At 32.7% G+C, this 12,836-nt stretch overlaps 1 protein-coding gene across 4 annotated transcripts in view; it reads left to right on the forward strand.

Moving 5' to 3' along the window:
* Window positions 1-394: 394 nt before the first annotated feature.
* Window positions 395-12,836, forward strand: part of LOC128211460 (uncharacterized) — a 52,719-nt gene continuing 40,277 nt past the window's right edge. For 3 of the 4 annotated variants that reach the window (XM_052916273.1, XM_052916275.1, XM_052916277.1), the window contains exons 1-13: window positions 395-492; window positions 1,406-1,463; window positions 2,636-2,686; window positions 3,292-3,451; window positions 3,793-3,953; window positions 5,068-5,241; window positions 5,471-5,645; window positions 6,624-6,769; window positions 7,008-7,164; window positions 8,664-8,830; window positions 8,925-9,065; window positions 9,389-9,542; window positions 10,828-10,979. In XM_052916273.1, coding sequence (XP_052772233.1) covers window positions 1,424-1,463; window positions 2,636-2,686; window positions 3,292-3,451; window positions 3,793-3,953; window positions 5,068-5,241; window positions 5,471-5,645; window positions 6,624-6,769; window positions 7,008-7,164; window positions 8,664-8,830; window positions 8,925-9,065; window positions 9,389-9,542; window positions 10,828-10,979 — 1,678 coding nt within the window. In that variant the 5' untranslated portion in view covers window positions 395-492; window positions 1,406-1,423. The remainder of the gene's footprint in view (window positions 493-1,405; window positions 1,464-2,635; window positions 2,687-3,291; window positions 3,452-3,792; window positions 3,954-5,067; window positions 5,242-5,470; window positions 5,646-6,623; window positions 6,770-7,007; window positions 7,165-8,663; window positions 8,831-8,924; window positions 9,066-9,388; window positions 9,543-10,827; window positions 10,980-12,836) is intronic. The other variant, XM_052916274.1, reaches the window with a different exon arrangement.

The raw sequence follows: 12,836 nt of genomic DNA on the forward strand, positions 1-12,836 counted from the left end.
CTAACTTAATTCCTTTAAAACAAAATTAATCAGCTATTTATCAGCTAAGTGGAGGGCGATCTGCGCACACTAATGTTAAGTGTCACCAAAGCTTCATGATAAATGAATAATGTAATAAAATAAGGCGCAAGATAGCTCATACCTTTGATTTCAAACAGTTGTCTTCAGTATTGGAATGCATGCATATTCGCATTGTTATTGTCAACATGAAACATGGAGCCGATAAGAAGTTTTATTTGAACTTGACAGTTTGAATTGGATAATTGCAAAACTGAATAAAAATACATTATAACCTGCAACCCACTCAATGACAAACGCCTGTGCATTTAAAATGGTCCTTTCTTCATGATTAACAGACCAGCAACTTCAATAGCTATCAAGTTACTTGTACTTCCTGATTTCCCTCCAGATTTGTATTCACCTCGCTCGCTCTCGAGAGGTTTGGCATGCTTCCTCATTGAAGTTTTGGACTATTTAAACTAACATTCGTGAGTAAGTTGAATATTTGTTAAATAATATGTGTTTTATAGTGTTTACTAATTGTTTCACTGATATTTATTCAAAACCATTATTCATATAAAATCTTAATTTTCAAATTAAATAAAACATGTTAAGATCAGGATCTTTTATTTTGTTTCACATCGTTTGATATCGTATCATTTATGTGAGTGTGATATTGTTTTTGTTTCAAATATTTCACTGATTTTCCAGTATTGATTAGCGAACTTGCTTACAGCAACACACATTTTAGTTTCTATGAAAATGTGTATATATGTATCAAAGTTAATATATGAAGTTAGAAATATTTATGTATAATGTTGTAGGTTTTAACTGGAGTTGTCATTAACTATATCGAGCCTTCTCGAGTTTAACACATTTATATTGAATGATTACGGAAGTGATATTATATCTTTATCACGTCGCTTTAAAGTGCGCTAATTTTTAACGCGACTTCACCTCAAAAGATATTACTGTCACTATTATTACCTGATTCTTAATATAAATACAAACATGGTAATTTTGCTTTTTTTACACGAAAGCTTTCAATTTGGTTTGAACCATTAAACAATTCCCCCGGTCAACCGTATTAACTGTTTCCCTCTTCCGCTATGACGTCATTTGATTTTAAATTTGTAAGTTTAGACTGCATTTCATTAACGTTTTGATTATTATTTTTAGGACTTGTTTTAAATAAAAGTTTGATCATGTAATGCTAAACAGAAACTCCATTTATGTTTATATGTATTTTTGATCTAGCAACAAAACAGTTATTTAATTGGGATTGCATTCTGGTTATGATTGCTATTATTAAAAAGTCTTTTGATATTCATTTGAAAAATATATATCTCTTCTTGTATTGCTTATCTTACTTTGTTGATTGTTTTTTTTTCTGTGTTTGGTTTAGACTCGACCACTAACGACTATGGTCGGAGGAAGACTACTTCACATTCTCGTTTACTGTGGTAAGACAACATCTCATATATAAGAGTCGGTTACCTACAACTATGAAAATCGACACAAGAATAGTACTTATCTATCTGCATAGGCAAAAACATATCTAAATATAACATAATTAAATGACGTCGTCCATTGGAAACCAAACGAGAAATATGTTGAGCACATAAGAAACGAATTGCATCTTCGAGAAAAAGGGGTATATTCATACGGCACAAAATATTGTTCAAATAGTTTTAAAAACTGCAGTTAAAGTACATTGCGAGTAGTGTATTTCATTAAATATCAGATTAAATTCATGTGATCTGAGGTGTACACATGTACCATGCTTGATACTAATCAGGGGTTGATCAGCTCGTGTTTTTAAGGTTATTGAGGATTTTTTACGTCTTGTTTGTATAAAAAAATGCTATGGTTCATAAAATTAATGAAGTCTCTATTTTATTATCACCACATACTTGCTCTTTGTGTGGGGATCTTTGCTTGTATTTAGATACTTCTTTTTTCAATCCCTTTAGTTATAAAATTCATGTCCTTACTTATCTCCTTGATATTTTGTACACAATTTTCGTAATTTGTATTTCGATTACACTAAAACTGTCTTGAATCTGGCTTTAAGAAATTTATATTTCAGACTGTACATTTTGTGAAACAAACCTTAAAATTGCCTTGTGTCATGTCACAATTGAATGTAATTAAATACTCTTTTGTGAGTATGTATATTTCGTATGTAAGATCAATGAGGAAGAGTTAGTCTGTTTAAATGATATTTCGAAATTAGCCGAGCACTCGTTAATATTTAATCACAATGGTTGCTCGCTAAAATGTATACCTAAAACTGAATAACTGCCATGAAGGTATACAGGGACTAAGTTATTTAACAAAATGTTTTACGATCACATAAGGTAAACAATGCGCTTGTATATAAATATTGAATAGATAATGTAATTGATACGTTAATGGTAATTGTTAAAGCCGGTCACAATTTGTAAGGAAATAAGACAGTGCGAATACATGTTCTTAAATTTATTTTAAAGGCATTCATAAATCTTCCTTCTATAAATAGAATAAATATATTCGTTTTTATTGCGTGTTTTAATGTAACATTTGGCGTCAGGTTCGGCAATGTACGGGTATAAAAATGCACTCAAGGTGATATTTAAACTTCTCTTATTTGCAGCTGCTTGTGTAACCAAAGTCGTCCTAGCGCAGACATCCTTGCAAACAGAATGTAAGTAGTCAATAAGGCAATATGAAAGGGTAACTTTAACGTTACTACAGGTTATATTCATCAATCTTAACATATTCATTTAAATGCGTAGTTGTATCTGAAGAACCGGCTAACCGAGATATATGTATTGCTCGTGAATTTCTAATACTTATTACTATATATATATATATTCTTTTCTAAGACACAAATATTTCAGTGAAAATGAAATTGTAATATCGCACTATGATATTTGTTATTTTAGTATATAACTTTGATGATATTTTATCAATCTGACACAGTTTACAGACATAACACACACTGCCTTAAAGGTTTTGTTATGTTATGGAAAGTTTTCAGGTGGTAACTTTGTATGCAAAGCGCGCGCACTAACTTGATTATGCAAATCAATAGTACGGGTAGAGTATATGGTATTGCAAGAAATATCAGTGTCTGGTTATTTTTTCAAAGTATGCAAATGCATAATCCGTTTCTTGGAACTGTTTGAATTAAAAAAGGTGCTAACATTTGTTAGAAAGTAGCCAATTACTGGAACTGAAATCAACAAATGAAAAAACATGTCTTCTTAACAATATGTAAACTAAATTTACCATCAACTTTTTTTCTAGATGACTTTAGTGACCTTGACATACGTCTCGCTGGTGGTTACAGCAATCTTGACGGACGTGTCGAGAGAAGAGTGAACGGAATTTGGGGCACGGTCTGTAGCGATGGATTTGGCATGAACGATGCACAAGTTGTCTGTCAGATGTTGTCGCAAAATCTATCGTAAGTTATTCAATCTAAGATATTTTCTATAAAACAACTAGTTAAGGTTTGATAACGTTGATACCAGACTCCTCTTGAGCTGGTATATAGATGTTAATTCTTGTTTTCTAGTCTAACTTATTGATACAGTGATTACTTTTTCTTCAGTATCTTATTGCGTTATATGGCTCCCATTGAAGGTTTTATTTAGATATTTGACATTAGGCAAAAGTTAGCTTTTCCAATCCAGGGTAGGTCTCTTGACCTACCATAGTATCATCTAGTTTTCAGTGACCTAAATAAATTAAGTATTGTCTTGATTTAAATGTCGTGAGCTTGAGCCTTTTTATTTGATTTCAAAGTGCCATCCAAGTTATCACCGATAGAAGGTACGGACAGGGAACAGGCCCAATATTTTACAATGAGTTAGCTTGCTCTGGATCGGAAATTTCCATCGACGACTGTTCCAGTATAACTGGTGAACAGTGCAACCATAATCAGGATGTAGCTGTCGTATGCTCAGGTTAGAATACAGCTGTACTGAAAATTAATGAGTCTATGCTATGCTCATTGAATTTTATGATTTTCTTTTCATCTTTACTTTAATGCATCTCAAACAGCTTTGTTCATGCTTTTCGGTTTTATAAGTGAAAAAAACAACAACAACTTTTGAAACAGGAATATATTTATTTCATAGTATGCAGTAATCATATAACAACTTAAAGAACATATTTAGAAGGAAAACACTTTTAGTTAGTTAGATTACTCCACTTTAGAATAGCAAACTCATAACGAAAACAAATACTTGAAACGATATTATCATCTATTTAATACCATTTTAAAATGACTGACTTTGTTGCTAATAAACTAAAATACCCTATTAAAAATACTCGGCCAAATATCAAACACGAAGCGTGGTATGCGTATTGAAAATACGATCCACCTTTAAACGAATTAGACTCATCTCTGATAGTTAGAGTGATTATAAACGATAAAACAAACACACTTTGAAACTGTTTTGAATCCACTGTTTATCCATATCTTTTAATTTGCTTAACGTTCGACCATTTAAATATTTAATGCAGTAAATGGCGACCAGAGTGATATGTTCATAGTCTTAATGCACGTTTAAATTGTTATGATTATAAACTTTTACTATCTTGAACATAAATGTTTAAATGAAATTAATTGAATTTATGTTTATAACTGACTTACGAGTACATAATAATGAGATATGCGTTCCACTGGTATTCAACAAAATATACCTAATTGAGAATACATCTGAGAAAAAGTGCAACATAAACAGAAAACATGGTGATTTAAGTGAATCTATGAGTGAAAATATAGTTCTTCTATGAAAACGAGTGAAATGAAATACGATCCTACTTTTAAAACATTACATATAATAGATATATTACGAAATATGAAGCGTTTGAACGTTTACGACGTAATTCGGATACTTTTCACGGCTTTTTGTTGACTGACAAGTATATGAAAGGTTTCGAGTTTTGTTTCGCATCCTGTCTTGTCAAATCAGTGTTAAACAATGTAATACAAATTTACTCTGATGATTTGGTACATTAGCTATGTATGCAAAGATATTTGGTGTAGCGGTTTGGTGTTTATCTTTTTTACAGTATGTCCAACAGCTGCAGATTTTTACTACGGAGACTTTAGCAACGTTTCATTGACGATGTATGGGCAAGAGTACCACGGCATATGTAGCAACGGCACTTACAACTATAATTTCATATATTTGTGTCTTGACAATGGAACATGGATACATACGGACAATTCTTGCGGACCTTTAAGTTAGTAGAATAAAATACATGATATTTTTACCAAATGATTTGACAAATAACAAATTAATTAGTTGACTAATATATACAACAATGCCGTCTGCTTTAATAAGAAACATTACATTTTAATAATATAGTCTTCCAAAAAGATCATTAGCTCTCATCTTAAAAGTAGCATGAGATTACATGTACGTAATGAGTTTAACAAATGATATGCTTATTTATCTACACTCTATTTCAGATATTACAAATGTTCGTCTGGTTGACGGTGTCGGACTTTACGACGGCTTTGTTGAAGTGCTGGTAGGCGATACATGGGGAACGATTTGTGGCTATTCTTATTGGTCTACGCTCCTTTCAAACAGTATTCCTGGAAGTGCGCTGGCGCGTGTCATTTGTAATGCAATAGGCGAAACGTAAGGCGCCAATTTATATTATATGAACGAAAAATAATCAAACATTTGACGCAGTTGGAAACAAAAGAATGTGTGAATATTTCATAGGCAGATTTCATATAAAAATGACGATTTAAAATAGTTTCTGAATTTCATTTGAACTTTTCGAAAGGAAGAGTTAATTGTGTGAGTAATGATGCCGTTCATGCCGAATGCAAGTGTTTAGAACTCGTTTGGTAATTGAAGCTATTCATATGCTTAGGCAGTAGGCATACATAAAGTATTATTATGTTTTTCTGTCTAAGAAAGATATGACTTACAGGGTGACTACCAAAAATATATTTCTCGAGTGTCATTGCCACGAGTAGAAACACTTACTTTTAGTATTCTCGACATGAAATATATCGAGGTCGTACAATACAACAAATGCAATTAAATAAAAAATTGATGCTTATAACTCTTAAACATATTGTTAGTTGGATTTTATTTTTTGCAAAATCAAGACATACCGGAAATTTCATCGTTGACCTTTTTTCCGGCAGTTTATAACAGATTATGAGGCAAAGAAACAGTGAACTCAATTTTCGATTAACTAACTGTTTCAAACATTTAATTCGGATTATACGTTAATCGGTGAACCAGCAAAATTTGAAATTGCAAGTAATAAATAAAAGAAAAACTGATATAAACCGTTATACCGGCACAACTTATACAAAACAGTTTAAAACAAATTCGAAGATGATGAAGAAGAAACCTTCTTTAATTTTGAAAGCATCTTACAGGAAAAAAAATAAGTTGGTTTCTTAGATTATAACATTGATTTAATGAAACACTTTCCGCAATTGAATGTCCTTTTATGATCGAAGTATGCCCATCTGTAGAACCAGTTAAAACTACTTTTCATTTGCGAACAGCTGTTCAAGAAATCGTGAAAATCTGTTAATATGTGAAAATCTTTCAAATATTCAATTCCCTGTCGATATCCTACAATTATTTTAGGTACTTAACATCTAACAGCTTCCTTAGAAGCAACGTTGCCCCAATGATGGATCAAATGTTATGTTCGCAGCCGTACGATACATTTGATGATTGCAAATACGACACAGTTCCGACATGCTACTACAACTACTATTCTGCTTGCACTGGTAGGAATAGGCAATTTGTACTATCACATTGCAGCCATTAATGGCAAATAACTTCTCATAGAAGGACAGTGTTTTTAACTCATGAAACAGTTATATTACAGCCAGGAAAATGGTTTAAGTAACGTGATCTTTTAACATGATTATAAGGAGAAAACACAAGCATATCAAATTTTAGTTATACTATATCCAATATTACTCTGGTTCAGTCAAACTCATAATTGTATGATTACTTTTGAAGTGTACCCTCTCAATATCACCGGAATACGTTTGTCAGACGGCGGAGATCCTCAGATAGGTAGAGTAGAATTACAGGTCCAAAGCCAATGGGGAAAAATCTGCGAGAACTCGTTTGACATGAATGATGCAACTGTACTATGTCGTATGATGGGTTTAAAGTAAGTCAAGTTTAATATCGTTGTTCATGATACGATTTGTTATTGCAGTATATACGAACAATGCGCAATTAAATACAACATCAAAATTATATAACAGTTAACTCAACATGTTATGAGTATATAATAATTGCTCTATTGTATTGACATACTTCCAAATACAAACCTTATCTAAAACATGATAAATAACTGGCATCGATTTATAAGTAAGTACGTGTAAGTAATTCAACGAACGTTGACAATAATCAACTACCGATGCCACACTGTTACGAGATTTGCCGAAATAGTTAATGAACTCACACCTGTGTGGTCGTTTCCCGTATATTGTCGGAGAGTGACTTCAATCACAATTCAGAAATGTTTTGTACGATTATCGCGTCTCACCCATGCGTTGTTAAAATAAACCCTTGCACAGCAATTGCATTAAAACCCGACACAAACGACTTGTTACATGTACTGTGCGGAGCAATGACGGATCCTATACGACGTCATTGTGGTTGACATCGTAAATGTGAAACAGTAACTGTGCGAGTTAACATGGATGGACCATGCACTTCTCTTTTTCTACAGCGGAACGACACACATTCGGTAGTTGGTAAACATTACTGCGAAAAGGCAATAGAGTGTAAGTGATTTGTACACAATGTCACGACCTTTGATACAAATCACGGCAAATTAAAGATCGCTATAGATCGAGATAAAGAGTTGTTGTTTAAGCCGAACTTATGTTGTCATTAGTCACGCTTATTCGGAATGGTCTTTGAGAGTATTCAACTGTTTTTGATTCACAATGTCAAAAGTCATAACCCGCAAATCACGTATCATACGTACGTAGTCTTATAGTTTGCCTTTATCTCCGCCCTCAATCTACTGTCGAGTTATGATGACCGTATAGAATCAATGATCGGAACCAGTTTTGAATAATTCTGTTGGCTTCTCCGGTTCAGAGGATCATGTTAATAAGTGTTCATATAACTCTCCATATATAAACAATTGCGCTTCGGACCAACACCTTTCTTTGTTATGCACAGGTATTCGTATATTCTCATCGGCTTTCACCTTGTAGAACGTTTAACAGAAAATCCGTTATCTATCGAATCTTTAAAAAATGATGTACACCCGTTCAACCATTTTTACTAAAAAATCTATCTGCCGTCGTTCAACTCGCGATCATTATTAATTAATGAGTGCGAGTTTCAACTCGTCTTACTTCGCCATGAGTTTGAAAGAATATCGCGACAGTATTTCTTCCCTATTCTCAACGATTGAGTTTCGAAAGTCCATCATTGAGTCAAAGGGTGGACTATTTCCTTCAGTTGTGTACCTGCCCCTAAGTTGAAACTTAATTCAGCACTTTTTATAATTGAATATACGTATAAACTGTATTCATTTGTTTCGTATTTGGACTTTAAAACAATTGAAGAATTGTGTCTTTGTGTATCTGAAACTGTTTGCCTATAAGCATCATTGTTTCTGTATTATTTTCCGTTATGTGATTTCAGCTCTTCTGCATTCATGAGACACGTTTATTTTGGACAAGGATCCGGACCAGCTTTGATGAATTATGTTGGCTGCTCCGGATCAGAGGATCATATCAATAATTGTTCATATAACTCTCCCTATATAGACAATTGCGCTTCGGACCAAGATATTTCTTTGTTATGCACAGGTATTTATACTTTCTAAACCATTTTCAACTTGTACAACGTTAAACATAAAATATCTTAGTTGGAAAAGGAATTACAAATGGATGACTTTTTCAGAATGTGGAGTCATCGACGTCCAGAATGGTAACATAGTGTCATATAATTCATCCACCAACGTTTTGACTGTTGATTGCCACTCTGGAATAACCACGGAATACGTCTGCCTCAACAATGGAACGTGGAGGACCAATGAAGAATGTGTGTAGCTGTTAATTTTGATTGTCATGTCAAAAAAAAACAAGCTATGTTTCAAACGATATATATATCGACATAGCTTGTATAGCTCAATGCTAATCATCGTTTATTTTGATATTCCTGTTATTAAAAAGACTGTGTTTCAAATTATAAAATAAGTCGGCATAGTTTGTAAAGCCCAATGCTAATAATATTTTTCTGATACATTGATATTTACCTAAATTATGAACAGGGAATAAACTATGAATTGAGAGTATTCTACGAAACGCTTGTCGAGCACAACCAATGGGCGCCTTTTTGTTTCATATATCTCTATTTTTTTGCAGGTCCTTCTTTGCTTCAAGACATACGACTTGTTGATGGAGTCGGCTTTTACGATGGTCGAGTCGAGGTTCTATACAACGGGACATGGGGAACCATATGCTATAACAACTATCGTTCTCAAAACACACGCGTCATTTGTAAAATGTTGGGTGCAACGTAAGCGTTTTTAACGCATGTTCTTCAATATCTCTTATTTCATATAGATATAGTGAGAACATACATCTTTTCATGCTTTTAAACGTACATCGTTCCATAAACGGTACATCCTTATCCGAAGCGTTCTTATTGCTATATTAACCTGAACTATTATTAAGCGTTTTGAAACCGAAAGGAGAACACTTAATAAATAATAATGGTTATATTTTTAAAATCTGGTTTGTCAAATATGTAAGATCAAAATGAAAATATTGAAACCAAATATCTTTGAAAAGAGTCCAAATGAGATAGCCAGAGACTGCAAAACAGTAATGAGAATACTAATATGTACCTTGCATTTCCTGTCCGGCCCGTATCAATAGCTTAATTGATTTGAAGGATACTATGAAAATCGGTACAATAGTACTATGAAAACTACGAGGGCATGTCCAGTAATCAACAAATCAAATATAAGCCCTGTATAGAGGCACAAGGTTGATGCCCAAAAGCGTTGAAGGAGAGATACAAACACCACGGAGTGACCACACACGCGTCAAAAAAGCTTTATCATTTTATGGCGGGGTCACCGCCTTTGAACGAGCCTAGAAACTCTAGTTTACTGTAACACGAAATTACCTTGGACTCAATCCAAGTTCTTAAAAAATCTTAAACAAGTTAATCAGCATAATTTATTCATGCACTTTAAAATTATACAGCACATATTGGATGTAAGCCAACATACGTAAATATGTACATAAAGATCCCGTGTTTTAGAATTATATGTTATGTTTGTTACATATACCCAGTACTTAATGATACCGGTAAGATATTACTATGATGTGATATAGTGCTGAATTGGGCTTTTAGTTTTAGCATAATATTATGTGTTAGTACATATCACAAACCCCTAATTAAAAGATAAATTGCAGGAATTTGGACAACATTTTTATTAATCATGTTGATGTGCGAAACGTCGTTCTTTTCTTCTTTAGGTCGTAAAGGTAGGAACCAGCATTTCGATAGTCTTCCTTCACCGTATTTCTAACTATAATTCTTTGTTAAACTGGTAGGCAAATTAAAACAATAAACTTATCAATTTGCTGTTAAAAAGCCGCCAAACAAAAAGCTATCTGTTCTGCAATGTTAATTGAGATATTCATCTTTTGTGACATTTTTCATTTTCAAAAAAACTAAACGGATACCTGCCAAAAATATTATACTGAAACTCCTCTAGTCTGAGCTAGAATAAACATTGTTTTAACCATTTTGATATGAATATACTTGATAAATTATGTGATATTTTCAGTCGTTACACCCATTCGAGACACGCAGGTGGAACTGGTCCTATTCATATTGAAAACTTATATTGTGAAGGCAACGAAAATGATCTGTCTGCATGCAGATATGATGACCGTGATGAATGTTCGCACAGCAACGACCTTGGAGTTACATGTTATGGTACGTATTTCGTCTGGTGCCATTTAGTTCAAAGGATTTGTAGGACCGCTGGATAAATTTCATGTTTAAATTCTATTTTTTTCACTAATTTGTTGGGGAATTTAAATTCATTATTTTTATTTTGCAACCTAAAAGATTCCGTTTCTAGGTCCACTTTCACTTTGTTAAATACTTAAATAATTTAGTATACGTTGGTTGTATGCTAATGTATATAGAGTATATACACAATGTATTTGGAATTCAATACGGATCAAATGTTTTAAAATTGATAAGATAACAAGTTTTGGCGAATTTAAATACATTTTAATAAACAATTTACATACATTGAAATGAATAAAAGCGGACCTGATATTCTATTCTCATTTCTTTCTTTTGGGGAAATACGGACTCTTATAACAGCAATTAAAATTATTATTTTAACTTTATACCAAGGTGTTGAAATATAAACTTTAACCCCTTTTGTTTAAACAAATGTAGCTTCTTGCCTCCGATGGAAACTTAGTACCCCGATTCTGAAGCAGTGAGTGAAATTATCAATTTTAAGAACTACTTTTTAAATCAGTTGTTGTTACTTCCCTTTGATCAAACCTCACTTTTGAAACTACAAATCATGTCAACAAAAATAATTTGATTATAAATAAAATGCATAAGTTCTTATAAAAAATAACATAACATTACGTTAACAAGAGAAAGGGTTATACTATTATTGTTCTTGAAGCTGAAGGTACAAATGTACAATGTACAAACATGTTTCTTTCGTAACAAGTTCATGATAGAAACGAACAAAAAGGCGAAAATAAGTTCGGTTTGATATAATCTATAAACATTTTTTTCCAAAACTTTCTGATTTTGTAATACGAAACTTTCCGAAAAAAATCACACAATATTTTACTGATAACTAAGCTTTAAACACCCACCAAGAATAATCTGAAACACGTCATGTCAACAAGAACAATGAAGCGTGGTCATCACTTTTCATCTGGAAAACGTTTTTTAATCGTTTCATTAGCAAATGTTAAGCTCAGGCGTGTTTCAAGCGTTGTATTCATTGTTTGCTGGATAATCCCTTTCATCATCAACTCTAGAAATATACACTTCATAAAACGGATGAAATAGTTGTTTTCCCTTAAGACAAAAGAAGCATTAGCCTCAACTAATACCAATATCCTTTTCTTCAATTTATTCCAATATACAACAATATACAACAATATGCTGTAAATTTTCGTAACTGACACCGCATCATGGAAATATGATAATAATAATACAATAATATGTATAACAGTCGGCGAGTTGTTCTCGGACATTACCAATTTTCGTCTTATTTTGGAAGTTACATATCAAGCACTTGATTTAAATCAATCAGGTGTTTAAAAAGATTCAGCAGCTTCCAATTTTTTCCATCAGGTAAGGATAATAAGACGACAAATTCCAAAAGTTTCCAGTTGTTTACAAAATCGCATTTAATTTCCGCTGGGAATTACAACTGTTGTGCGCATCTGCACGGACCACAGCATATATACGGGCAACAGTTCGATTTTACGATTTGTTCGGAAAAACTACCTTTTTAGGCGAAGACGACATTCTGCATTTAATAGAATATTCATATTAAGCTGAGCGTTTACATTACACTGAGATGCTAAAAATAGATATCACTTATTTTATGTTTATAAAGTTCATGTTACATGTATATATGTACAATAAGATTAGTTTTTTTTATTTAAAAAATAATAAGATATATACTACTTACTGGTTTGAATATTCCACTTTGAATGATATTCAATAAAAAAATGCTTCAGCGCATGTTTCCCGGTTTTGTTGATAACTTAATGGAGTGTCCGAGAACTTTTTTCTGTCGAA

The sequence above is a fragment of the Mya arenaria genome, chromosome 12 (assembly GCF_026914265.1).
Source record: "Mya arenaria isolate MELC-2E11 chromosome 12, ASM2691426v1".
In the NCBI taxonomy this organism is placed as follows: Eukaryota; Metazoa; Mollusca; class Bivalvia; order Myida; family Myidae; genus Mya; species Mya arenaria.